Source organism: Bombina bombina, chromosome 4 (assembly GCF_027579735.1).
Source record: "Bombina bombina isolate aBomBom1 chromosome 4, aBomBom1.pri, whole genome shotgun sequence".
In the NCBI taxonomy this organism is placed as follows: Eukaryota; Metazoa; Chordata; class Amphibia; order Anura; family Bombinatoridae; genus Bombina; species Bombina bombina.
Window position 1 is genome coordinate 454,517,020 of NC_069502.1, and position 25,306 is coordinate 454,542,325.

General features: G+C 43.2%; 1 protein-coding gene across 3 annotated transcripts in view; it reads right to left on the bottom strand.

Annotated features, from left to right (window-relative positions):
* Window positions 1–25,306, bottom strand: part of ARMC9 (armadillo repeat containing 9) — a 935,599-nt gene that overhangs the window by 853,769 nt on the left and 56,524 nt on the right. For all 3 annotated transcript variants that reach the window (XM_053710306.1, XM_053710304.1, XM_053710305.1), the window contains exon 3: window positions 9,238–9,363. In XM_053710306.1, coding sequence (XP_053566281.1) covers window positions 9,238–9,363 — 126 coding nt within the window. The remainder of the gene's footprint in view (window positions 1–9,237; window positions 9,364–25,306) is intronic.

Sequence of the window (25,306 nt, forward strand, 5' to 3'; positions counted from 1 at the left end):
AGGGATGGAGTGTAACCTTGGGGAAAGGATTTACTGGCAGTCAGGTGGCGCCATCCATGGTCAAAATATTTTTTATCTTGACCCAAGAAAAGAAGCCAAGTTTCTGTCTTTTAAAGAAGTTTGTTTGTCCTCTCAGTCCAATTTTCTATAAAAGGAACTGTTTGTAACTTACAGTTTCTAGCTATTAAGGACCTAGCGCTGTTCTAGCCTACCCTTAGTAAGGTTCGTCTGATTTTACAAGGACAGTTTGCAGCTTTGTTTTGAAGTGCTACCCAACAGAGGTTTAAAAATATGTTCAATATATGACAAAAAAGGGGAAATGATAAGACATTCCCACCAAATATGGAGCATGTGTCCAAACATTTTGCATCCCCTCCAACAGCACATGTTTTTGTTTCTTTAAAGGGACAGTCAACACCAGAATTTTTGTTGTTTAAAAAGATAGATAATCCCTTTATTACCCATTCCCCAGTTTTGCAAAACCAACACTGTTATATTAATACACTTTTTACTTCTGTGACTAACTTGTATCTAAGCATCTTCTGACCGCCCCTAATCACATGACTTTTAGTTATTATCTATTGACATGCATTTTAGCCAATTAGTGCAGTGTCTGCCACTAGCCACGAGCGTGATCACAATGCTATCTATATGGCCTACATGAGCTTGCTCTCCCCTGCTGTGAAAAGTAAATAAAATAGAGGCGGCCTTCAAGGACTTAGAAATTATCATATGTGCCTTCCTAGGTTTGCTTTCAACTTGAATACCAAGAGAACAAAGCAAAATTGTTGATAAAAGTAAATTGGAAAGTTGTTTAAAATTACATGCCATATTTAATAAAATGAAAGTTTTTTTGGACTTGACTGTCTCTTTAAGGCAGGAAGGCAATTTTAATATTTAATTTGAGGATCTGTGGGGAGGTAGAGGATAAAAATGTTAAACCAGTCCTTCTCTTGCATGTCATTGCCCAGCTCTTTATGCCATGATTTTGTATAAAAGGGTAGGGAGGGAGCATTTTGACTATGAAGCAACTTATGTGAGAAGGCATGTCTCCTATTTTTATTTTTTACCTTGTTTGCTTAAATTTGACTAAATAAATAAGAGATAATATATAGGAAAGGGAGAATTTAAGGGGTATAGTGTAATTTTATTTAAGTGAATTAAGTAGTAGTGCACCTTCTGAACATCGTAATACTCTTAAAGAGATATGAAACTCAAAAATGTTCTTTTGCAATTCAGATAGAGGATACAATTTTTGAAAAGTTTCCCATTTTACTTCTATCATCAAATTTGCTTTGTTGAAGATATACTTAGGTAGGTGTCTGGAGCACTACATGGCAGGAAATAGTGCTGCCATCTAGTGCTCTTGGAAGCCTGCATACTCCTGTGCTTACGTCTCTACTTTTCAACAAAAGAAACCAAGAGAACAAAGAAAATGTGATAATAGAAGTTAAATAGAAATATGTTTAAAATTGCATGCTCTATCTGAATCATGAAAGAAAAAACAGAATTTATGCTTACCTGATAAATTACTTTCTCCAACGGTGTGTCCGGTCCACGGCGTCATCCATAACTTGTGGGAATATCTCTTCCCAAACAGGAAATGGCAAAGAGTACAGCAAAAGCTGTCCATATAGTCCCTCCTAGGCTCCGCCCACCCCAGTCATTCGACCGACGGACAGGAGAAAAAACAGGAGAAACTATAGGGTGCCGTGGTGACTGTAGTTAAAGAAATAAATTTATCAAACCTGATTAAAAAACCAGGGCGGGCCGTGGACCGGACACACCGTTGGAGAAAGTAATTTATCAGGTAAGCATAAATTCTGTTTTCTCCAACATTGGTGTGTCCGGTCCACGGCGTCATCCATAACTTGTGGGAACCAATACCAAAGCTTTAGGACACGGATGAAGGGAGGGAGCCAATCAGGTTACCTAAACGGAAGGCACCACGGCTTGCAAAACCTTTCTCCCAAAAATAGCCTCCGAAGAAGCAAAAGTATCAAATTTGTAGAATTTGGCAAAAGTGTGCAGGGAAGACCAAGTCGCTGCCTTTACATATCTGATCAACAGAAGCCTCGTTCTTGAAGGCCCATGTGGAAGCCACAGCCCTAGTAGAGTGAGCTGTGACTCTTTCAGGAGGCTGCCGTCCGGCAGTCTCATAAGCCAATCGGATGATGCTTTTCAGCCAAAAGGAAAGAGAGGTAGCAGTAGCTTTTTGACCTCTCCTTTTACCAGAATAGACGACAAACAGAGAAGATGTTTGTCTGAAATCCTTTGTTGCTTCTAGATAAAACTTTAAAGCACGGACTACATCTAAATTGTGTAACAAACGTTCCTTCTTTGAAACTGGATTCGGACACAAAGAAGGCACAACTATTTCCTGGTTAATATTCTTGTTGGAAACAACTTTTGGAAGAAAACCAGGTTTTGTACGCAAAACGACCTTATCTGAATGGAACACCAGATAGGGCGGAGTACACTGCAGAGCAGATAACTCAGAAACTCTTCTAGCAGAAGAAATAGCAACTAAAAACAAAACTTTCCAAGATAACAACTTAATATCTATGGAATGTAAAGGTTCAAACGGAACCCCTTGGAGAACTGAAAGAACTAAATTTAAACTCCAGGGAGGAGTCAACGGCCTGTAAACAGGCTTGATCCTGACCAAAGCCTGAACAAAGGCTTGAACATCTGGCACAGCTGCCAGTCGTTTGTGTAACAAGACAGATAAAGCAGAAATCTGTCCCTTTAGAGAACTCGCTGATAATCCCTTATCCAAACCCTCTTGTAGGAAGGAAAGGATCCTAGGAATTTTAATCTTATTCCATGAGAATCCCTTGGATTCCCACCAACAGATATATCTTTTCCATATTTTATGGTAAATCTTTCTAGTTACAGGTTTTCTGCCTTGTACCAGAGTATCTATCACAGAATCCGAAAACCCACGCTTAGATAAAATCAAGCGTTCAATTTCCAAGCCGTCAGCTGGAGAGAGACTAGATTTGGATGTTCGAATGGACCCTGTACCAGAAGATCCTGTCTCAAAGGTAGCTTCCATGGTGGAGCCGATGACATATTCACCAGGTCTGCATACCAAGTCCTGCGTGGCCACGCAGGAGCTATCAAAATCACAGAGGCCCTCTCCAGTTTGATCCTGGCTACCAGCCTGGGAATGAGAGGAAACGGTGGAAAAACATAAGCTAGGTTGAAGGTCCAAGGCGCTACTAATGCATCCACTAGAGTCGCCCTGGGATCCCTGGATCTGGACCCGTAGCAAGGAACTTTGAAGTTCTGACGAGACGCCATCAGATCCATGTCTGGAATGCCCCATAATTGCGTCAACTGGGCAAATATCTCCGAGTGGAGTTCCCACTCCCCCGGATGGAATGTCTGACGACTCAGATAATCCGCCTCCCAGTTTTCCACTCCTGGGATGTGGATCGCAGATAGGTGGCAGGAGTGATCCTCCGCCCATTTTATGATCTTGGTCACTTCTCTCATCGCCAGGGAACTCCTTGTTCCCCCCTGATGGTTGATGTAAGCAACTGTCGTCATGTTGTCTGATTGGAATCTTATGAATCTGGCCTTTGCTAGCTGAGTCCAAGCTTTGAGAGTATTGAATATCGCTCTCAGTTCCAGAATGTTTATCGGGAGAAGAGATTCTTCCCGAGACCATAGACCCTGAGCCTTTAGGGAGTCCCAGACCGCGCCCCAGCCCACTAGACTGGCGTCGGTCGTGACGATGACCCACTCTGGTCTGCGGAAGCTCATTCCCTGGGACAGATGATCCTGGGTTAGCCACCAACGTAGTGAGTCTCTGGTCTTCTGATCTACTTGGATCACTGGAGACAAGTCTGTATAGTCCCCATTCCACTGTTTGAGCATGCACAGTTGTAATGGTCTTAGATGAATTCGCGCAAAAGGAACTATGTCCATTGCTGCAACCATCAATCCTACTACTTCCATGCACTGAGCTATGGAAGGTCGAGGAACAGAGTGAAGAACTTGACAAGCGTTTAGAAGCTTTGACTTTCTGACATCTGTCAGGAAAATATTCATTTCTAACGAATCTATTATTGTCCCCAAGAAGGGGACTCTTGTCGACGGAGACAGGGAACTTTTTTCTATGTTCACCTTCCAGCCGTGAGATCTGAGAAAGGCCAGAACGATGTCTGTGTGAGCCTTTGCCTTTGAAAGAGACGACGCTTGTATCAGAATGTCGTCCAAGTAAGGTGCCACTGCAATGCCCCTTGGTCTTAGAACCGCTAGAAGGGCCCCGAGTACCTTTGTGAAAATCCTTGGAGCAGTGGCTAGCCCGAATGGGAGAGCCACAAACTGGTAATGTTTGTCCAGAAAGGCGAACCTTAGGAACTGGTGATGATCTTTGTGGATAGGAATATGTAGATACGCATCCTTTAAATCCACGGTAGTCATAAATTGACCCTCCTGGATTGAGGGTAAAATCGTTCGGATAGTTTCCATTTTGAACGATGGTACTTTGAGAAATTTGTTTAGAATCTTTAAATCTAGAATTGGTCTGAAGGTTCCCTCTTTTTTGGGAACTACAAACAGATTTGAGTAAAAACCCAGTCCTTGTTCCACAATTGGAACTGGGTGTATCACTCCCATTTTTAACAGGTCTTCTACACAATGTAAGAATGCCTGTCTCTTTATTTGGTTTAAAGATAAGTGAGACATGTGGAACCTTCCCCTTGGGGGTAGTTCCTTGAATTCCAGAAGATAACCCTGAGAAACTATTTCTAGTGCCCAGGGATCCTGAACATCTCTTGCCCAAGCCTGAGCGAAGAGAGAGAGTCTGCCCCCTACTAGATCCGGTCCCGGATCAGGGGCTGCTCCTTCATGCTGTTTTGGTAGCAGCAGCAGGCTTCTTGGCCTGTTTACCCTTGTTCCAGCCTTGCATCGGTTTCCAAGCTGGTTTGGTCTGCGAAGCATTACCCTCTTGTCTAGAGGCTGCAGAGTTGGAGGCCGGTCCGTTCCTGAAATTGCGAAAGGAACGAAAATTAGACTTATTCTTGGCCTTGAAAGGCCTATCTTGAGGGAGGGCATGGCCCTTACCCCCAGTGATGTCTGAGATAATCTCTTTCAACTCTGGTCCAAAAAGGGTTTTACCCTTGAAGGGGATATTAAGCAATTTTGTCTTGGAAGATACATCCGCTGACCAAGACTTTAGCCAGAGCGCTCTGCGCACCACAATTGCAAACCCAGAATTTTTCGCCACTAATCTAGCTAACTGCAAAGCGGCATCTAAAATTAAGGAATTAGCTAACTTAAGTGCGTGTATTCTGTCCATAACCTCCTCATACGGAGTCTCTCTATTGAGCGACTTTTCTAGTTCCTCGAACCAGAACCACGCTGCTGTAGTGACAGGAACAATGCACGAAATAGGTTGTAGGAGGTAACCTTGCTGAACAAAAATCTTTTTAAGCAAACCCTCCAATTTTTTATCCATAGGATCTTTGAAAGCACTATTATCCTCGATAGGAATAGTAGTGCGCTTGTTTAGTGTACAAACTGCCCCCTCGACCTTAGGGACTGTCTGCCATAAGTCCTTTCTGGGGTCGACCATAGGAAATAATTTCATAAATATAGGAGGGGGAACAAAAGGTATGCCGGGCTTCTCCCACTCCTTGTTCACTATGTCCGCCACCCGCTTGGGTATAGGAAAAGCGTCGGGGTGCACCGGAACCTCTAGGAACTTGTCCATCTTGCACAATTTTTCTGGAATGACCAGGTTGTCACAATCATCCAGAGTAGATAACACCTCCTTAAGCTGTGCGCGGAGGTGCTCTAACTTAAATTTAAATGTCACAACATCAGGTTCTGCCTGTTGAGAAATTCTACCTGAATCTGAAATTTCCCCATCTGACAAAACCTCCCTCATGGCCCCTTCAGAATGGTGTGAGGGTATGACAGAACAATTATCATCAGCGCCCTCCTGCTCTACAGTGTTTAAAACAGAGCAATCGCACTTTCTCTGAAATGCAGGCATTTTGGATAAAAAATTAGCTATGGAGTTATCCATTACTGTCGCCAATTGTTGCATAGTAACAAGCATTGGCGCGCTAGAAGTACTAGGCGTCTCCTGCGTGGGCAAAACTGGTGTAGACACAGAATGAGATGAAGTAGAACTATCTTTACTCTCTTCATCTGATGAACCATCTTGGGCAACCTTACTATCTGTGGCAGTACTGTCCTTACTTTGTTTGGACGCTATGGCACAATTATCACACATATTTGCAGGGGGAGACACATTGGCTTCCATACATACAGAACATAGCTTATCTGAAGGTACAGACATGTTAAACAGGCTTAAACTTGTCAATAAAGTACAAAAAAAGTTTTAATTAAAACCGTTACTGTCTCTTTAAATTTTAAACAGGGCACACTTTATTACTGAATATGTGAAAAACAATGAAGGAATTGTTCAACTTTTACCAAATTTTCACCACAGCATTCAAAGTATTGCACCCAAATTTTCAGAGCTTTAACCCTTAAAATGAAGAAACCGGAGCCGGTTACAGATTTAACCCCTCTACAGTCCCAGCTACAGCCTTTGCTGCGACTTTACCAAACCCAGGGAGGAATACGATACCAAATGAAGCCTTCTAGGAACCTTTTCAACTACTTTCAGATCCACACACATGCAGCTGCATGTCCTGCTCTCAAAAGTAACTGCGCAGTAATGGCGCGAAAATGAGGCTCAGCCTACTACAGTGAAGGCCCTTCCTGACTGAAAAGGTGTCTAAACCAGTGCCTGACGTTAAACAACGTTCCCCAAAGTTTATAAGTGTGAGATTCAACCTCAATCTGTATAAAATGCCCAAATAAAGCAATCGATCTTGCCCATAAAAGTGTCTACCAGTTTTATAGCCCATATTAAGCCCTTTATTCTGTTTGAGACTAAGAAAATGGCTTACCGGTCCCCATGAGGGGAAATGACAGCCTTCCAGCATTACACAGTCTTGTTAGAAATATGGCTAGTCATACCTTAAGCAGAAAAGTCTGCTAACTGTTTCCCCCAACTGAAGTTATTTCATCTCAACAGTCCTATGTGGAAACAGCAAACGATTTTAGTTACTGCTGCTAAAATCATATTCCTCTCACAAACAGAACTCTTCATCTTTTTCTGTTTCAGAGTAAATAGTACATACCAGCACTATTTTAAAATAACAAACTCTTGATAGTAGAACAAAAACTACAACTAAACACCACATACTCTTAACCATCTGCGTGGAGATGTTGCCTGTGCAACGGCAAAGAGAATGACTGGGGTGGGCGGAGCCTAGGAGGGACTATATGGACAGCTTTTGCTGTACTCTTTGCCATTTCCTGTTGGGGAAGAGATATTCCCACAAGTTATGGATGACGCCGTGGACCGGACACACCAATGTTGGAGAAATTGGGTTTCATGTCCCTTAAATTCACTGTGTGTATTACCAAATAGCTTCGTATTCATGACATAATTATCATCACTAATATTCCGTAATAAATCTAACAACATTTCAGTTTAAGTGTTTTTAATGTTTTAGTCCGTGCACAACCGATTGAAATTTATGACTGACGTTTACCCGTATAAGCTACAGATGTCCCATATAAAATAATTACTTGGGCATTGTTTTAACGCCTAACCACCAAAAACTATTCAACCTCAATTACAATACCCTCCTAGCTGGAGTGAAGGAGGACCTGGAGCGTTGGAAAGACAGACAGGTCAGTCCATCTTAAGTGGTCCAATAACTGTAAAGTTGGTTGCTTGACAATTTTTAATTTTCCTAATTTGTTTTGAGTGATTATCTCTATGTATTGGTATTGCAAAACCACTATTTTTTTATTTTTATTTTACTTGCTTTAACCACAGCAGACATCTTTGTGTTATGGCGCACAACACATTTTGGCTATACAGATATTTACAGAAACCTCAATATTTCAGCTCAGGATGGTCCTAGCTCCTTAGAACAAAAACTAATCTCTAGAGTACATTACAGGGTACATGTACATTTATAAACAATTTGAACATTCTTGCTCCGAAAGTTCCTCATTTAGGGGCAATTTATAATGGGAAGCATTTCAGTCTTCATTTTTTTTTAGGTGGTACCTAGGTAAGTATAGTGTGCATGCAGGTTCGAGACTTCTCTTATTTTTATTTTATGGGGGCGAAACAGTGCAATTTTTAAAAAAAAATCCCGTCACTTTTGGGTTAAATATCTCTGGTGGGGGAACCGGAAATTTTCCCAGATATTAAGTCCTCTATAGTAGCATTCTGTTGTAAAATTAGAGCTTGAGATTTCACTGGTTTACAAAGCTAGGACTAGTACAAACCTGGGGAAAAGCCTACTTTATTTAAGCGTTCTGAGAAAAAAGCTGATGTAAATTAGCCATAATAAAAATGAACCGTATTTTACAATAATGTGAACTTTTATTAGGACAAAATAAAAAAATACACCAACCATGGACAGTCCTCCCAACAACGCCATCCACCAAGGGCCAAAGTGGAGCACACAATATCGATTTTGCTAAAGAGATATTTGCGATCCAGTTTGTAATACCAGCACACGCAAATCAATGCTGTTATTACAGGTGGGGTGCAGTTGCATAGCTCCTATGCGAGACACGGCATTAGAACGTAGCGCAGCGAAGGGGGTAAGTCGTGTAGCAATGGGCAGCAAATCTAAATATATATATGCATATGAATATATACATATATATTTACGTGTAAATATGTTAATATACACATATTAACACATAAATATAATATATATTTACAGGGACACACAGTTCCCATAGACCCCAATGTAAAGGCACTTTTTAGTACCTTTTTTTTTTCTAACACCCCACAGCCACCGACTTTAGCCCCCAAAAACTGCTAAGTGCAGTTGGGTTTTTTTATTGCTACATTTTAAAAAAAACCAAAAAACACACACTTTTGGGGGCATTTGGATTACATTTATAAAATTATTCTGATCTCTGGTTAATTTTATAAGCGTATCATGCGGACGGAAGATAAACTAGCACTCCACTTGTAATCTAGCCCTAAATCGCAAGCGGCCCGCTTCTCACCCTACATTGCACTCCGTCTCGGCCCCGAAATCTTATCTTCTCTTATTCTCACTTTCTCCATAACTCATCTTCTCTTCTCTTTATTGCACTAAATTCCTGATGACCACTGATATCTTATTTACACAGACACACGCACATTGTACTTCCAGGTTCCCTCACCTGGACAAGCAAAGTCTTGGAGTCCCTCACAGAATTCCCAGAGCTTCTTGGCAGTGGCTTCCCCTTTACTTTACATTCTTTAGAAAGGATTTTCAAGGATTCCTGGAAATCCCCAAAGTTTAGAAACTGCGGGGGGGAAAAAAATTTGAAAAAATAAATAAAAGTACAAGTAAAACACACAATCTTATACGGCTGCAGTGAACCATATATATTGAGGTCTTCAGTATATATTTCACTATCTATAGATTATCAAATTTTGACAGTCTCATAATCAAATCCTTAAAGGACAACATATACTATCATTAAATTAACATTCCACTGCAAAAATGTGTTGAAGGTTAAAAGACCTGCTCTGGAGCCCCAAGCATTAGAGCCTCAAAGTAGGTAACGGGTAAAGAAGAGAGACAGCCCATTCCGATAAGCTGGGCAGACATATCCTGCTGCAGTGAATCTTTATTGATGTTAAAGACATAGTAAACTAGGGTATACAAGTCGGAAAGAAAAGCGGTGCTTACCCCCTGGGTGTGTGATGATGGGCCTCTTCTGCGTAAATCCATTCCTATGGGTGCTGGCAGGAGCCAGAAAGGACGTCTCTGCCCACAAACGTCAGAAGCTGCAGGGGAATACTGTGTATAATCCGGCTAACTGCCCAGCATAAAAACCACAACTTGAAGGTGAGTGGAGCTCAAATTTAATTCAATAAAAAGTTACAATACAGTGCACTAAAAACACACAAAAAGGCAAACAGAAAAAGGACCATTCAGTTAATACCAACTGGTCAAAAAGGCAGGAAAAGGCATACGCGTTTCATGCGGGGCAACCGAACTTGTTCATTGCCTGCATGAAACGCGTATGCCTTTTCCTGCCTTTTTGACCATTGGGTATTACCTGAATGGTCCTTTTTCTGTTTGCCTTTTTGTGTGTTTTTAGTGCACTGTATTGTAACTTTTTATTGAATTAAATTTGAGCTCCACTCACCTTCAAGTTGTGGTTTTTATAATGGGTAGTTAGCCGGATTATACACAGTATTCCCCATAGTAAGCTAGGGTCAGTTATAATTACATGTTCTAAAGAATTAAAAAAACTTTAGCCTTAGAATGTCCCTTTAAAACTGGCCATGATAAAGTAGTTTTGCATATCCCAAACAAGTATTTGCGGAGGGGAACAGTAACTGTACTGATATCCCCACTGGAACTCACCTCCCATGGGCAATGGCAAAATGCAAGCCTACAATCTTACAAATCTAGCAGGAGTATTATAGAAGACTCACCTACACCAGGAATATGGAAGTGTGTATGTGTTTGTGGGGGGGGGGGGACATTCAACATGCAAAATAGTAAACCTTTTTGAGGGATATTGTACACTCTCATTCATATTAAAGATCAATATTTAACTAAGTGATTCCTTTACTTTTGCAAAAGTACATATGTTTTAGAAGCTATTTAAAGTTTGATCAAGTTATATGGATACTGCTGTAAATTTCAATTAAAAAACAAATAAATTCAAATGCTCTTTCATATAGACCAGGGATGGCCAACTGGCGTCCCTCTGCACTAGTTTTTACGGCCCCAAGGTAAAAGCAGAAATGAGAATGTGTGGCAATGTGTGGTATCAGGTAAAAAACAAGAGCTAAAAATATGTGCTTTGGGGACTTCTGTGTTGTGTGCAAATTAACCCTCTGAAGGGAAAAACAACAGATAGCCTTCACATTAACTTAATCTGGCCCTGTGGCATGGACATTTTTAGGAAATTTTGAGTGTGTGTTTTATAGCCAGAAAATGTGTATGTGGTCCTTAAAACTTCTAAAATAATTGATCTGCTGTGAGGGTTAGGGCGAGAAGAAATCAATATGCACAAATTTGCAGTGGGAACAGCAGGATTTAGGTAAGCTACCTCAGCAAGCCCAGGAGACTCAGCAGGAATGGGATACCCAGAGGGTACTGTTGGTGAGGCTGCCACAGGATACCAGGTAGATGCAGCAGGTGCAGTATGATTCAGATAAGCTACCATTGGTACAGCAAGCATAGGAGATTCAGCAGACATAAGATACAAAGCGGGTACTGTTGGTGAGATTGTCACAGGATACCAGGTAGGTGCAGCGGGTACAATAGGATTCAGGTAAGTTGCCACTGGTACAGCAAGTACAGGGGACTCAGTAGGCACAGGAACAAGGAGCACCTCTCAATAACTCAGCCCAGAGTGATGGGCAGAATGGACTTATATAGGAACCCCAACACCTGTAGCTGTGTGCCTAGGGAGAGCATCTCTGGATTTCTAAACATGGTGACTGATACTTTTTGTATATCTTGCTGCCTTGTGGCACTTTGATCATCAGGGCCTTAGTGAGAGCTGTGATAAGCCGAATAACATGAGAACTTTTTTTTCCCCCAATGAATTTTCTATAGAAATTTGCAAACCCAAAAAACCCACTGAATGGCTTTCTTGCTCTCAGGTATGGGCCAGGTTATTATAGATTACACCTTTTTCGAATCCATACGGATCTCTGCAGGGGCAAGGATGAAGCCAATAAACTATTGATTGTGAGTTAGACACATTATACAAATTGCATACAATCAATTGACACGTAAGCTGGATAAAATGGTATTAACACAGTCATAATGCTGTTGCACTGAGGAAGAACAGATGAGAATGTCAACTAAATAGGCTACTACATAGATGTCCAAGATGTTTCGAAAGATGTTATTTACTAACCTTGGAAGGTTGCTTGGGCATTACATAGGCCAAAGAGCATCACTGTGTATTCAAATTTCCTGTAACATGAGCAAAAGGCTGTTTTCCATTCATCTCCCTTGCAGACGATCACGAGATTGTAGGCACACCATAAATGTATTTTACTGAAGAGGACTGAAGCAGATGAGAGCTGATCTATCAGTTCAGGGATGAGTGGTAATGGATATTTATTTTTTACAGTGATGGTGTGAAGGTCCCTGTTAGCTATGCAGGTATGGAGTCCTCCATCTTTCTTGTCAACAAAACATTTTCCTGCCCAGCAGGTGACTTAGGTCGAATGTATCCATTTTGCAGATTCTCACCCATATATTCTCTTAATACTCTTATTTCTGGCTTGGATAAAGGATAGATACAGCCAAAGTGAGTCTGTGCCCACAGGTAGTAGGAGATGACTTGGGCAATCAATCATATTTCCTATGAGGAGGACGAGTATTAACTCATTTCTTTCCAAAGAGAGGTAGAGGCAGCATACCTCTAGGAGACTTGGGCTTGGCTGTGCATTCGCAAGCTATAAGTCTAGGTTTACAAAGTAGAGGCATGAATTCAAAGACCTCCTTTGTTGTTTTTCAGAGTCAGAGAGAGGGCCTCAGACACTTCCTATTCACATAAGTTCTTTTGTAGAATTGACAGCTGGAGTTGGATGATAAGTTATGAGCAACTGCCCTTTCCATTCATCTTTCTTTGAGACTATGGTGGATTTAAATAAAAAAATAAATTAGGCTTTCTAGGGAAGCAAGCCACACTCGTGCCAGCTCATTCTCCAAGGTTTCGGAAAGGCCCAACATAAACTGACCAAGGAGAGCAGCTTTGTTACAAATGGATAATGTGGCACGGTGACAAAATTTAGTCACATATTCCTCCACGTCCATCCTGCCCTTCTTAAGAGCATGTATCTTGGATTGATCTGTGGAGTCCTAAAAAGGTCTTCATATTGTGACTCTAGACTTTGCAAAAAATGACCCCAGGGCTCCAGAATAGGGCTAAGAGATGTTGAGCCCACAATTTTGGTTCACCGGAAAGGAGAGGCATGACTGTGCAAATTTGTATAAAGTTCTGGGTTGTAACGAGAACAGAATTTGTCAGGAAGTGATAAAAGTTTAAAAGTTTAAAATTTAGACCTATCTCCATTAAATATTTTAAGCAGAGAAAATTGTGGTTCAAATGTGGCTTCTTATTGTGGATACACTGGTAGACGGAGTGGGGAAACAGGAACTTGCGAAGGACTTACAAATTCCTGCTTCCATCTTTTTTTATTTTCTGGCAGGGCACATACTGATTGGGTCACTGCATTTAATTGTTGGGTTAAGGCTTCACCTTTTCTTGCGAGTTCCAACTTTTAAGGGAGTTATTCTGTGAGGATTAGGGTGAGTGGAACTCAATATGCAGAAATAAACGTACAGGAAACCAAGTCTTTTATAAGACTTTAATAAAGCAAAAGAACAAAAACCAAGAAATGATCAATACCAAGGGCCAGGAACATGCCAAAGGTCAGGTACAGAGAGATTAGACCAGCAACTAGGTACCAATGAGTAAATGACAGCAGAGTCCAGGGACAGGCCATAGGTCGGGTACCGTGAGATCAGTCCAGCAACTAGGTGCCAAGGGGGAAGCAATGTCCAGCAGGTATAGGTGGACACGCTGGCAAAGGATACCAGATAAATGCAGTAGTAAAAAGAGAATGTAGGTAAGCTGCCACTTGTACAGCAAGCACAGAAGACTCAGCAGACACAGGATACCCATTAGGTCATGGTGGGCAGGTTGCCACAGGATACCAGGTAGGTGCAGCAGGTACAGCAAGATTTAGGTAAGCTGCCACTGGTACAGCAAGCACAGGAGACTCAGCAGGCACAGTATGCCTAGCAGGCACTGTTCGTGATCCTGCCACAGGATATCATGTATGTGTAATGGGTACAGCAGGATTCAGGTAAGCTTCCACTGGTACTGCAAGCACAGGATACCTATTAGGTCCTGGTGGGGAGGTTGCCACAGGATACCAGGTAGGTGCAGCAGGTACAGCAAGATTTAGGTAACTGGTACAGAAAGCACAGGAGACTCAGCAGGCACAGTATATGCAGTGGGCACTGCTGGTGAAGCTACCACAGGATACCAAGTAGGTGCAGCAGGTATAGAAGGATTCAGGCAAGCTTCCACTGGTACAACAAGCACAGGAGACCCAGTGGGTACTGTTGGTGACACTGCCACGAGATACCAGGTAGGTGCAGAAAAAGAAAAATGTTGGATTTCATGTCCCTTTAAAACAGGGATCAGCAACCTTGGAAGGCCAGATTTTTGGAACTACATTTCCCATGATGCTCAGACACACTTTAAGCTGGCTGAGTATCATGGGAAAACAGAATTTATGTTTACCTGATAAATTTCTTTCTCCTACGGTGTGTCCGGTCCACGGCTTCATCCTTACTTGTGGGATATTCTCATTTCCTACAGGAAGTGGCAAAGAGAGCACAACAGCAGAGCTGTCCATATAGCTCCCCCTCTAGCTCCGCCCCCCAGTCATTCGACCGACGGTCAGGAGAAAAAGGAGAACCATAGGGTGCAGTGGTGACTGTAGTGTACAGAAAACAAAAATGTTAAACCTGACTAAAAGCCAGGGCGGGCCGTGGACTGGACACACCGTAGGAGAAAGAAATTTATCAGGTAAACATAAATTCTGTTTTCTCCTACATTGGTGTGTCCGGTCCACGGCTTCATCCTTACTTGTGGGAACCAATACCAAAGCTTTAGGACACGGATGAAGGGAGGGAGCAAATCAGGTAACCTAAACGGAAGGCACCACTGCTTGTAAAACCTTTCTCCCAAAAATAGCCTCCGAAGAAGCATAAGTATCAAATTTGTAAAATTTGGCAAAAGTATGCAGAGAAGACCACGTCGCTGCCTTACAGATCTGTTCAACAGAAGCCTCATTCTTGAAGGCCCATGTGGAAGCCACAGCTCTAGTAGAATGAGCAGTAATTCGTTCAGGAGGCTGCCATCCGGCAGTCTCATAAGCCAATCGGATGATGCTTTTTAACCAGAAGGAAAGAGAAGAGAGGTAATAGTAGCTTTCTGACCTCTCCTCTTACTAGAATAGACGACAAACAATGAAGATGTCTGTCTGAAATTCTTTGTTGCGTCTAGAAAGAATTTTAAATCACGAACCACATCTAGATTGTGTAACAAACGTTCCTTTTTAGAAACTGGATTAGGACACAGAGAAGGAACAACTATTTCCTGGTTAATATTCCTATTGGAAACCACCTTTGGAAGAAAAACCAGGTTTGGAACGTAAAACGATCTTATCTGTATGGAACACCAGATAGGGTGAATTACACTGCAAAGCAGACAATTCAGAAACTCTTCTAGCAGAAGAAATAGCAACCAAAAACAAAACTTTCCAAGATAGTAACTTAATATCTATGGAATGTAAAGGTTCAAATGGAACCCCTTGAAGAACTGAAAGAACTAAATTAAGACTCCATGGGGGAGTCACAGGTCTGTAGACAGGCTTAATTCTGACCAACGCCTGTATGAACGCCTGAACATCTGGCACGGCTGCCAGACGTTTGTGTAACAAGACAGACAGAGCAGATATCTGTCCCTTTAAGGAACTAGCTGACAGACCTTTCTCCAAACCTTCTTGGAGAAAGGAAAGAATCCTTGGAAATCTAACTTTACTCCATGAGTAACCCTTGGATTCGCACCAATAGAGATGTCTCTGCCATATCTTATGGTAAATTCTCCTGGTTACAGGCTTTCTGATTCCAAAAACCCACGCTTAGATAGAATCAAGCGTTCAATCTCCAAGCAGTCAGCTGCAGAGAAACTAGGTTTGGATGTTCGAATGGACCTTGCACTAGAAGGTCCTGTCTCAATGGTAGCTTCCATGGTGGAGCCGATAACATATTCACCAGGTCTGCATACCAAGTCCTGCGTGGCCACGCAGGAGCTATTAGAATCACCGAAGCCTTCTCCTGTTTGATCCTGGCTACTAGCCTGGGGAGTAGAGGAAACGGTGGAAAGACATACGCTAGATTGAATGACCAAGGCGCCACTAATGCATCTACCAATGTCGCCTTGGGATCCCTGGACCTAGACCCGTAGCGTGGAACCTTGGAGTTCTGACGAGACGCCATCAGATCCAGATCTGGAATGCCCCATAGTTGGTTAACTGGGCAAAGACCTCCGGGTGAAGTTCCCACTCCCCCGGATGGAAAGTCTGACGACTCAAATAATCTGCCTCCCAGTTGTCTACTCCTGGGATGTGAATTGCAGATTGATGGCAGGAGTGATCCTCCGCCCATTTGATGATCTTGGATACTTCTCTCATCGCCAGGGAACTCTTTGTTCCTCCCTGATGATTGATGTACGCTACAGTCGTCATGATGTCCGACTGAAATCGTATGAATTTGGCCTCCGCTAGTTGAGGCCAAGCCAGGAGCGCATTGAATATCGCTCTCAGTTCCAAAATGTTTATCGGGAGAAGAGATTCTTCCCGAGACCATAGACCCTGAGCTTTCAGGGAGTCCCAGACCATGCCCCATCCTAAGAGACTGGCGTCGGTCGTGACAATGATCCACTCTGGTCTGCGGAAACTCATTCCCTGGGACAGGTGATCCTGAGACAACCACCAGAGGAGCGAGTCTCTGGTTTTCTGGTTCATTTGTATCTGGGGAGACAAATCTGCATAATCCCCATTCCACTGCTTGAGCATGCACAGTTGCAATGGTCTTAGATGAATTCTGGCAAAAGGGACTATGTCCATAGCCGCAACCATTAGAACGATTACCTCCATGCACTGAGCCACAGAAGGCTGAGGAAAGGCATGAAGAACTCGACAAGCATTTGAAAGTTTTGACTTCCTGACTTCCGTCAGAAAGATTTTCATTTCTAACCAGACTATTATTGTTCCCAGGAAGGAAACCCTTGTGACCGGGGACAGAGAACTGTTTTCTACGTTCACCTTCCACCCGTGAGACCTTAAAAAGGCTAGAACAATATCCGTATGAGCCTTCGCTTTGTGGAAGGACGACGCCTGAATTAAGATGTCGTCTAGGTAAGGTGCTACCGCAATGCCCCTTGGCCTTAGCACTGCTAGAAGGGATCCTAACACCTTTGTAAAAATTCTTGGAGCAGTGGCCAATCCGAAGGGAAGAGCCACAAACTGATAATGCTTGTCCAGGAAGGCGAACCTTAGGAACTGATGGTGAACTTTGTGGATCGGAATATGCAGGTATGCATCCTTTAGGTCCACGGTAGTCATGTATTGACCCTCCTGGATCATTGGTAAAATTGTTCGAATTGTTTCCATTTTAAATGATGGAACGCTGAGGAATTTGTTTAGGATCTTTAAGTCCAGAATTGGCCTGAACGTTCCCTCCTTTTTGGGAACTACAAACAGGTTTGAGTAAAAACCCAGTCTTTGTTCTGCTTTTGGAACTGGGTGTATCACTCCCATTTTTAAAAGGTCTTCTACGCAATGTAAGAATGCCCGTCTCTTTGTCTGGTCTAAAGACAAGCGAGACATGTGAAACCTTCCTTTTGGAGGAAGGTCCTTGAATTCTAGGAGATACCCCTGAGAGACAATCTCTAAAGCCCAGGGGTCTAGAACATCTCTTGCCCAAGCCTGAGCAAAGAGAGAGAGTCTGCCCCCTACCAGATCCGGTCCCAGATTGGGGGCTATCCTTTCATGCTGTTTTGGTAGCAGCAGCAGGCTTCTTGGCCTGTTTCCCCTTGTTCCAGCCTTGCAATGGTTTCCAAGCCAAAGCGCCCTGCGCGCCACTATTGCAAAACCTGAATTTTTCGCCGCTAATTTAGCTAATGAAAAGCGGCATTTAAAATAAAGGGATTAGCCAACTTCAGTGCGTGAATTCTGTCCATGACTTCATCATATGGAGTCTCCTTCTGGAGCGAATTTTCTAGTTCATCGAACCAAAAAGACGCCGCCGTGGTGACAGGAATAATGCACGAAATTGGTTGAAGAAGGAAACCTTGCTGAACAAAAATTTTATTAAGCAATCCTTCTAATTTTTTTATCCATAGGATCTTTGAAAGCGCAACTGTCCTCTATTGGAATAGTTGTGCGCTTAGCTAACGTTGAAACTGCCCCCTCTACCTTAGGGACCGTCTGCCATGCGTCCCTTCTGGGGTCAACAATGAGGAACATTTTCTTAAATATAGGAGGGGGAACAAAAGGAACACCTGGCTTCTCCCACTCCTTAGTCACTATATCCGCCATCTTAGGTATCGCAAACGCATCAGTGTGTACTGGGACCTCTAGGAAATTGTCCATTTTACACAATTTTTCTGGGATCACCAAAGGATCACAATCATCAAGTGCAGCTAGGACCTCCTTAAGTAGGGCGCGGAGGTGTTCTAGCTTAAATTTAAATGTTATGGTATCAGGCTCTGCTTGCTGAGAAACTTTTCCTGTCAGAAATTTCTCCCTCAGACAGGCGCTCCCTCACCGCCAATTCAGCTTGATGTGAGGGCACTACAGATAAATTATCCTCTGCGTCTGCTTGCTCATTGTCTGTGTTTAAAACTGAGCAATCACGCTTCCTAGGAAAGGCTGGCAGTTTGGATAAAAAATGCTAATTGTTTCATAGTAATCGCAATTGGTGCACTAGATGTACGGGGCATCGCCTGCGCGGGCATAGCTGGTGTTGACACAGAAGGAGAGGAAAGCAAGCTATCTTTACAACCTTCAGCTAAAGAATCATCTTGGGCTATATTTTTAAGTGTGATTGTACTGTCCTTAAGCTAGTTGGACGCTATGGGACACTGCACACATAAATTTAATGGGGGAACCACCTTGGCCTTTGGACATACAGAACATAGTCTATCTGAAGATTCAGACATGTTTGAAAGGCTTAAACAGAACTACAATGCAATAAAAATTATTTTTGACAAAAACGTTACTGTCTCTTTAAGTAATAAAAGAGCACACATTATTACTGAAACATCAAAAAACCATGAAGAAAACATCCGATTTTAATGAAATTTTCACCACAGAGCCTTAATGCTTTGAAAAGATTGCACACAAATTTTCAGACCAATTAACCCCTTAATGCCCAAACCGGAGCTAATAACAGTTATTAACCGGTTAACACACTACAGTACTAGCCCCAGCTTCCCCTGGAGCCTTTACCTTTGTTAGGGATTATTTTAGTAGGAAATAAAAAACTACAACTAACACCACATACTCTTTACCACCCCTGTGGAGATGCTACTTGTTCAGAGCGGCAAAGAGAATGACTGGGGGGCGGAGCTAGAGGGGGAGCTATATGGACAGCTCTGCTGTTGTGCTCTCTTTGCCACTTCCTGTAGGGAATGAGAATATCCCACAAGTAAGGATGAAGCCGTGGATCGGACACACCAATGTAGGAGAAATATAGTTCTGAAACATCTGGGGTGCCAAGGTTGCTGACCCCTGCGTTAAAGGGACAGTCAACTACAAAAATGTTATTATTTAAAAAGATAGATAATCCCTTTATTACTGTATGGGATAGAATACCCAAGTTATGGAAATCCACAGAGGCACTAGAAAAAAATTGGGTGGGTCTCATGGACTCTTGCCACTATGAGAAAACCTAAAATTATGCTTACTTGCTAAAAAAAAATTCTTCAGATAGAAAGAGTCCACAGCTGCATTCATTACTTTTGGGAATTCAGAACCTGGCCACCAAAAGGAGGCAAAGACACCCCAGCCAAAGGCTTAAATACCCCTCCCACTTCCCTCATCCCCCAGACATTCTGCCAAGGAACAAGGAACAGTAGAAGAAATATCAAGGTGAAAAAGGTGCCAGAAGAACAGACGCTCCACAGAAAAAAATATGGGCGGGGAGCTGTGGACTCTTTCCATCTGAAGAAAAGAAAATTATCAGGTAAGCATAATTTATGTTTTTCTTCATAAATGGAAGAGTCCACAGCTGCATTCATTACTTTTGGGAAAACAACACCCAAGCTATAGAGGACACTGAATGCGAAAACGGGAGGGTACAAAAGGCGGCCCATTCTGAGGGCACCAGACCTGAACCCCTACCCAGCAAAAACCCTGCTTCGTCCGAAGCCGAGAAAACTTTGAAAAAGGACACTGACCGACAGAAGGTCACAAGCCTTGCTAGAGACCACAGTAATATACTCGACTGAGCTAACACGCCTCCGGGAGACATCATCGCCTAACAGTGGGTCCCCCATAACACACCCCTTAGGAGAGAAAGGGATCAACAACTGTAAACTCCCAAAAGGAAGAGAACACAGAGAAAGCAGACAAGGATATCCAGAAGACCCTAAATAGGGTATAAGTAGTTCCAAATAAAATAAGGAAAAACTAAAGAACCAAGTCAAGCTTACAGAGACCAAAAACGAGTCCTGAGAAACAAAGGGAGGCAACGCCCAGACCCAAAGAGTCCACAAGATTAGGACCGGGATCCGAAAACAGAGTAGAAAACTTTTACTATTATAGTGCAAACGCACCCTAATATAAAAACTGAAGATGAATTCCTCAAGTCGCAAGGAACTCAGAATATCAAAAAACGTGCTGCAAACCCAGAATGAAAACACATGCAATAGTCATACCAGGATGACTTGAAAACCAAAATACTTGCAGAGCAAGTAAAGAGCAGTTGAAGTAGATTTGATAAAAATACACTTCCCAGTAATGGGAATCAAACCTGAGTTGTCAAAAGACCTAAGTTGTTGTTCTAACCAATATACCAGATCAGAGCACCAACCCCACCTTCAAACTGCAAAGCATCCACTGAGCAGTGGACACATCACAGGCTATCCACAAGCCACCAAAGCCACTTGCGTAACTCGAACATGGAAAACCCCCGAAACCTCAAAGATACTCACCGTACCTCAAGACCCGAAGGCAAACCTCAGATCCCAGATTCTGCTCCCAACACCAGAGCAGACCAGCGACAGGCAGATCCGACAAGCAGGGGAACAAAAAACATAATTTATGCTTACCTGATAAATTTATTTCTCTTGTAGTGTATCCAGTCCACGGATCATCCATTACTTGTGGGATATTCTCCTTCCCAACAGGAAGTTGCAAGAGGATCACCCACAGCAGAGCTGCAATATAGCTCCTCCCCTCACTGCCATATCCAGTCATTCGACCGAAACAAGCCGAGAAAGGAGAAACCATAGGGTGCAGTGGTGACTGTAGTTTAATTAAAATTTAGACCTGCCTTAAAAGGACAGGGCGGGCCGTGGACTGGATACACTACAAGAGAAATAAATTTATCAGTTAAGCATAAATTATGTTTTCTCTTGTTAAGTGTATCCAGTCCACGGATCATCCATTACTTGTGGGATACCAATATCAAAGCTAAAGTACACGGCTAATGGGAGGGACAAGGCAGGAACATAAACGGAAGGAACCACTGCCTGTAGAACCTTTCTCCCAAAAACAGCCTCCGAAGAAGCAAAAGTATCAAATTTGTAAAATTTTGAAAAGGTGTGAAGCGAAGACCAAGTCGCAGCCTTGCAAATCTGTTCAACAGAGGCCTCATTTTTAAAGGCCCAGGTGGAAGCCACAGCTCTAGTAGAATGAGCTGTAATCCTTTCAGGGGGCTGCTGTCCAGCAGTCTCATAGGCTAAGCGTATTATGCTCCGAAGCCAAAAGGAGAGAGAGGTTGCCAAAGCTTTTTGACCTCTCCTCTGTCCAGAGTAAACGACAAACAGGGCAGATGTTTGACGAAAATCTTTAGTAGCCTGTAAGTAAAACTTCAAGGCCCGGACTACGTCCAGATTATGCAAAAGACGTTCCTTCTTTGAAGAAGGATTAGGACACAATGATGGAACAACAATCTCTTGATTCATATTCCTGTTAGAAACCACCTTAGGTAAAAACCCAGGTTTGGTACGCAGAACTACCTTGTCTGAATGAAAAATCAGATAAGGAGAATAACATAGTAAGGCAGATAACTCAGAGACTCTTCGAGCCGAGGAAATAGCCATCAAAAACAGAACTTTCCAAGATAAAAGTTTAATATCAATGGAATGAAGGGGTTCAAACGGAACTCCCTGAAGAACTTTAAGAACCAAGTTTAAGCTCCACGGGGGAGCAACAGTTTTAAACACAGGCTTAATCCTAACCAAAGCCTGACAAAATGCCTGGACGTCTGGAACCTCTGCCAGACGCTTGTGCAAAAGAATAGACAGAGCAGAGATCTGTCCCTTTAAAGAACTAGCTGATAAGCCTTTGTCCAAACCCTCTTGGAGAAAGGACAATATCCTAGGAATCCTAACCTTGCTCAATGAGTAACTCTTGGATTCACACCAATAAAGATATTTACGCCATATCTTATGGTAGATTTTCCTGGTGACAGGCTTTCGTGCCTGTATTAAGGTATCAATGACTGACTCAGAGAAGCCACGCCTTGATAGAATCAAGCGTTCAATCTCCATGCAGTCAGTCTCAGAGAAATTAGATTTGGATGATTGAAAGGACCTTGTATTAGAAGGTCCTGCCTCAGAGGCAGAGTCCATGGTGGAAGAAATGACATGTCCACTAGGTCTGCATACCAGGTCCTGCGTGGCCACGCAGGCGCTATCAGAATCACTGATGCTCTCTCCTGTTTGATTTTGGCAATCAGTCGAGGGAGCAGAGGAAACGGTGGAAACACATAAGCCAGGTTGAAGAACCAAGGAGCTGCTAGAGCATCTATCAGCGTCGCTCCAGGGTTCCTGGACCTGGATCCGTAACAAGGAAGTTTGGCGTTCTGGCGAGACGCCATGAGATCCAGTTCTGGTTTGCCCCAACGATGGACCAGTTGAGCAAACACCTCCGGATGGAGTTCCCACTCCCCCGGATGAAAAGTCTAACGACTTAGAAAATCCGCCTCCCAGTTCTCTACGCCTGGGATGTGGATCGCTGACAGGTGGCAAGAGTGAGACTCTGCCCAGCGAATTATCTTGGAGACTTCTAACATCGCTAGGGAACTCCTGGTTCCCCCTTGATGGTTGATGTAAGCCACAGTCGTGATGTTGTCCGACTGAAATCTGATGAACCTCAGGGTTGCTAACTGAGGCCAAGCTAGAAGAGCATTGAATATTGCTCTTAACTCCAGAACATTTATTGGGAGGAGTTTCTCCTCCTGAGTCCACGATCCCTGAGCCTTCAGGGAGTTCCAGACTGCACCACAACCTAGAAGGCTGGCATCTGTTGTTACAATCGTCCAATCTGGCCTGCGAAAGGACATACCCTTGGACAGATGGACCAGAGATAGCCACCAGAGAAGAGAATCTCTGGTCTCTTGATCCAGATTTAGTAGAGGGGACAAATCTGAGTAATCCCCATTCCACTGACTTAGCATGCATAATTGCAGCGGTCTGAGATGCAGGCGCGCAAATGGCACTATGTCCATTGCCGCTACCATTAAGCCGATTACTTCCATGCACTGAGCCACTGACGGGCGTGGAATGGAATGAAGGACACGGCAAGCATTTAGAAGTTTTGATAACCTGGACTCCGTCAGGTAAATTTTCATCTCTACAGAATCTATAAGAGTCCCTAGGAAGGAGACTCTTGTGAGTGGGGATAGAGAACTCTTTTCCACGTTCACTTTCCACCCATGCGACCTCAGAAATGCCAGAACTATCTCTGTATGAGACTTGGCAATTTGAAAGCTTGACGCCTGTATCAGGATGTCGTCTAGATAAGGAGCCACCGCTATGCCTCGCGGTCTTAGAACCGCCAGAAGTGAGCCCAGAACCTTTGTAAAAATTCTCGGGGCTGTGGCCAACCCGAAGGGAAGAGCTACAAATTGGTAATGCCTGTCTAGAAAGGCAAATCTTAGGAACCGATGATGATCTTTGTGAATCGGTATGTGAAGGTAGGCATCCTTTAAGTCCACTGTGGTCATGTACTGACCCTCTTGCATCATGGGTAGGATGGTCCGAATAGTTTCCATTTTGAATGATGGAACTCTGAGGAATTTGTTTAAGATCTTTAGATCCAAGATTGGTCTGAAGGTTCCCTCTTTCTTGGGAACCACAAACAGATTTGAATAAAACCCCTGTCCTTGTTCCGTCCGCGGAACTGGATGGATCACTCCCATTACTAGGAGGTCTTGCACACAGCTTAGGAATGCCTCTTTCTTTATCTGGTTTGCTGATAACCTTGAAAGGTGAAATTTCCCTTGTGGAGGAGAAGCTTTGAAGTCCAGAAGATATCCCTGAGATATGATCTCCAACGCCCAGGGATCCTGGACATCTCTTGCCCACGCCTGGGCGAAGAGAGAAAGTCTGCCCCCCACTAGATCCATTTCCGGATAGGGGGCCGTTCCTTCATGCTGTTTTGGGGGCAGCAGCAGGCTTTCTGGCCTGCTTGCCCTTGTACCAGGACTGGTTAGGTTTCCAGGCCTGTCTGGAATGAGCAACAGTTCCCTCTTGTTTTGAAGCGGAGGAAGTTGATGCTGCTCCTGCCTTGAAATTTCGAAAGGCACGAAAATTAGACTGTTTGGCCTTTGATTTGGCCCTGTCCTGAGGAAGGGTATGACCCTTACCCTCCAGTAATGTCAGCAATAATTTCCTTCAAGCCAGGCCCGAATAAGGTCTGCCCCTTGAAAGGAATGTTGAGTAATTTAGACTTTGAAGTCACGTCAGCTGACCAGGATTTAAGCCATAGCGCCCTACGCGCCTGGATGGCGAATCCGGAATTCTTAGCCGTTAGTTTAGTCAAATGAACAATGGCATCAGAAACAAATGAGTTAGCTAGCTTAAGCGTTCTAAGCTTGTTAATAATTTCATTCAATGGAGCTGTATGGATGGCCTCTTCCAGGGCCTCAAACCAGAATGCCGACGCCGCAGCAGTGACAGGCGCAATGCATGCAAGGGGCTGTAAAATAAAACCTTGTTGAATAAACATTTTCTTAAGGTAACCCTCCAAATTTTTATCCATTGGATCTGAAAAAGCACAACTGTCCTCAACCGGGATAGTGGTACGCTTTGCTAAAGTAGAAACTGCTCCCTCCACCTTCTGCCATAAGTCCCGTGTAGTGGCGTCTATTGGAAACATTTTTCTAAATATAGGAGGTGGGGAAAAGGACACACCGGGTCTATCCCACTCCTTGCTAATAATTTCTGTAAGCCTTTTAGGTATAGGAAAAACATCAGTACACACCGGCACCGCATAGTATCTATCCAGCCTACACAATTTCTCTGGAATTGCAACTGTGTTACAGTCATTCAGAGCAGCTAATACCTCCCCAAGCAATACACGGAGGTTCTCAACCTTAAATTTAAAATTAGAAATCTCTGAATCAGGTTTCCCCGAGTCAGAGATGTCACCCACAGACTGAAGCTCTCCGTC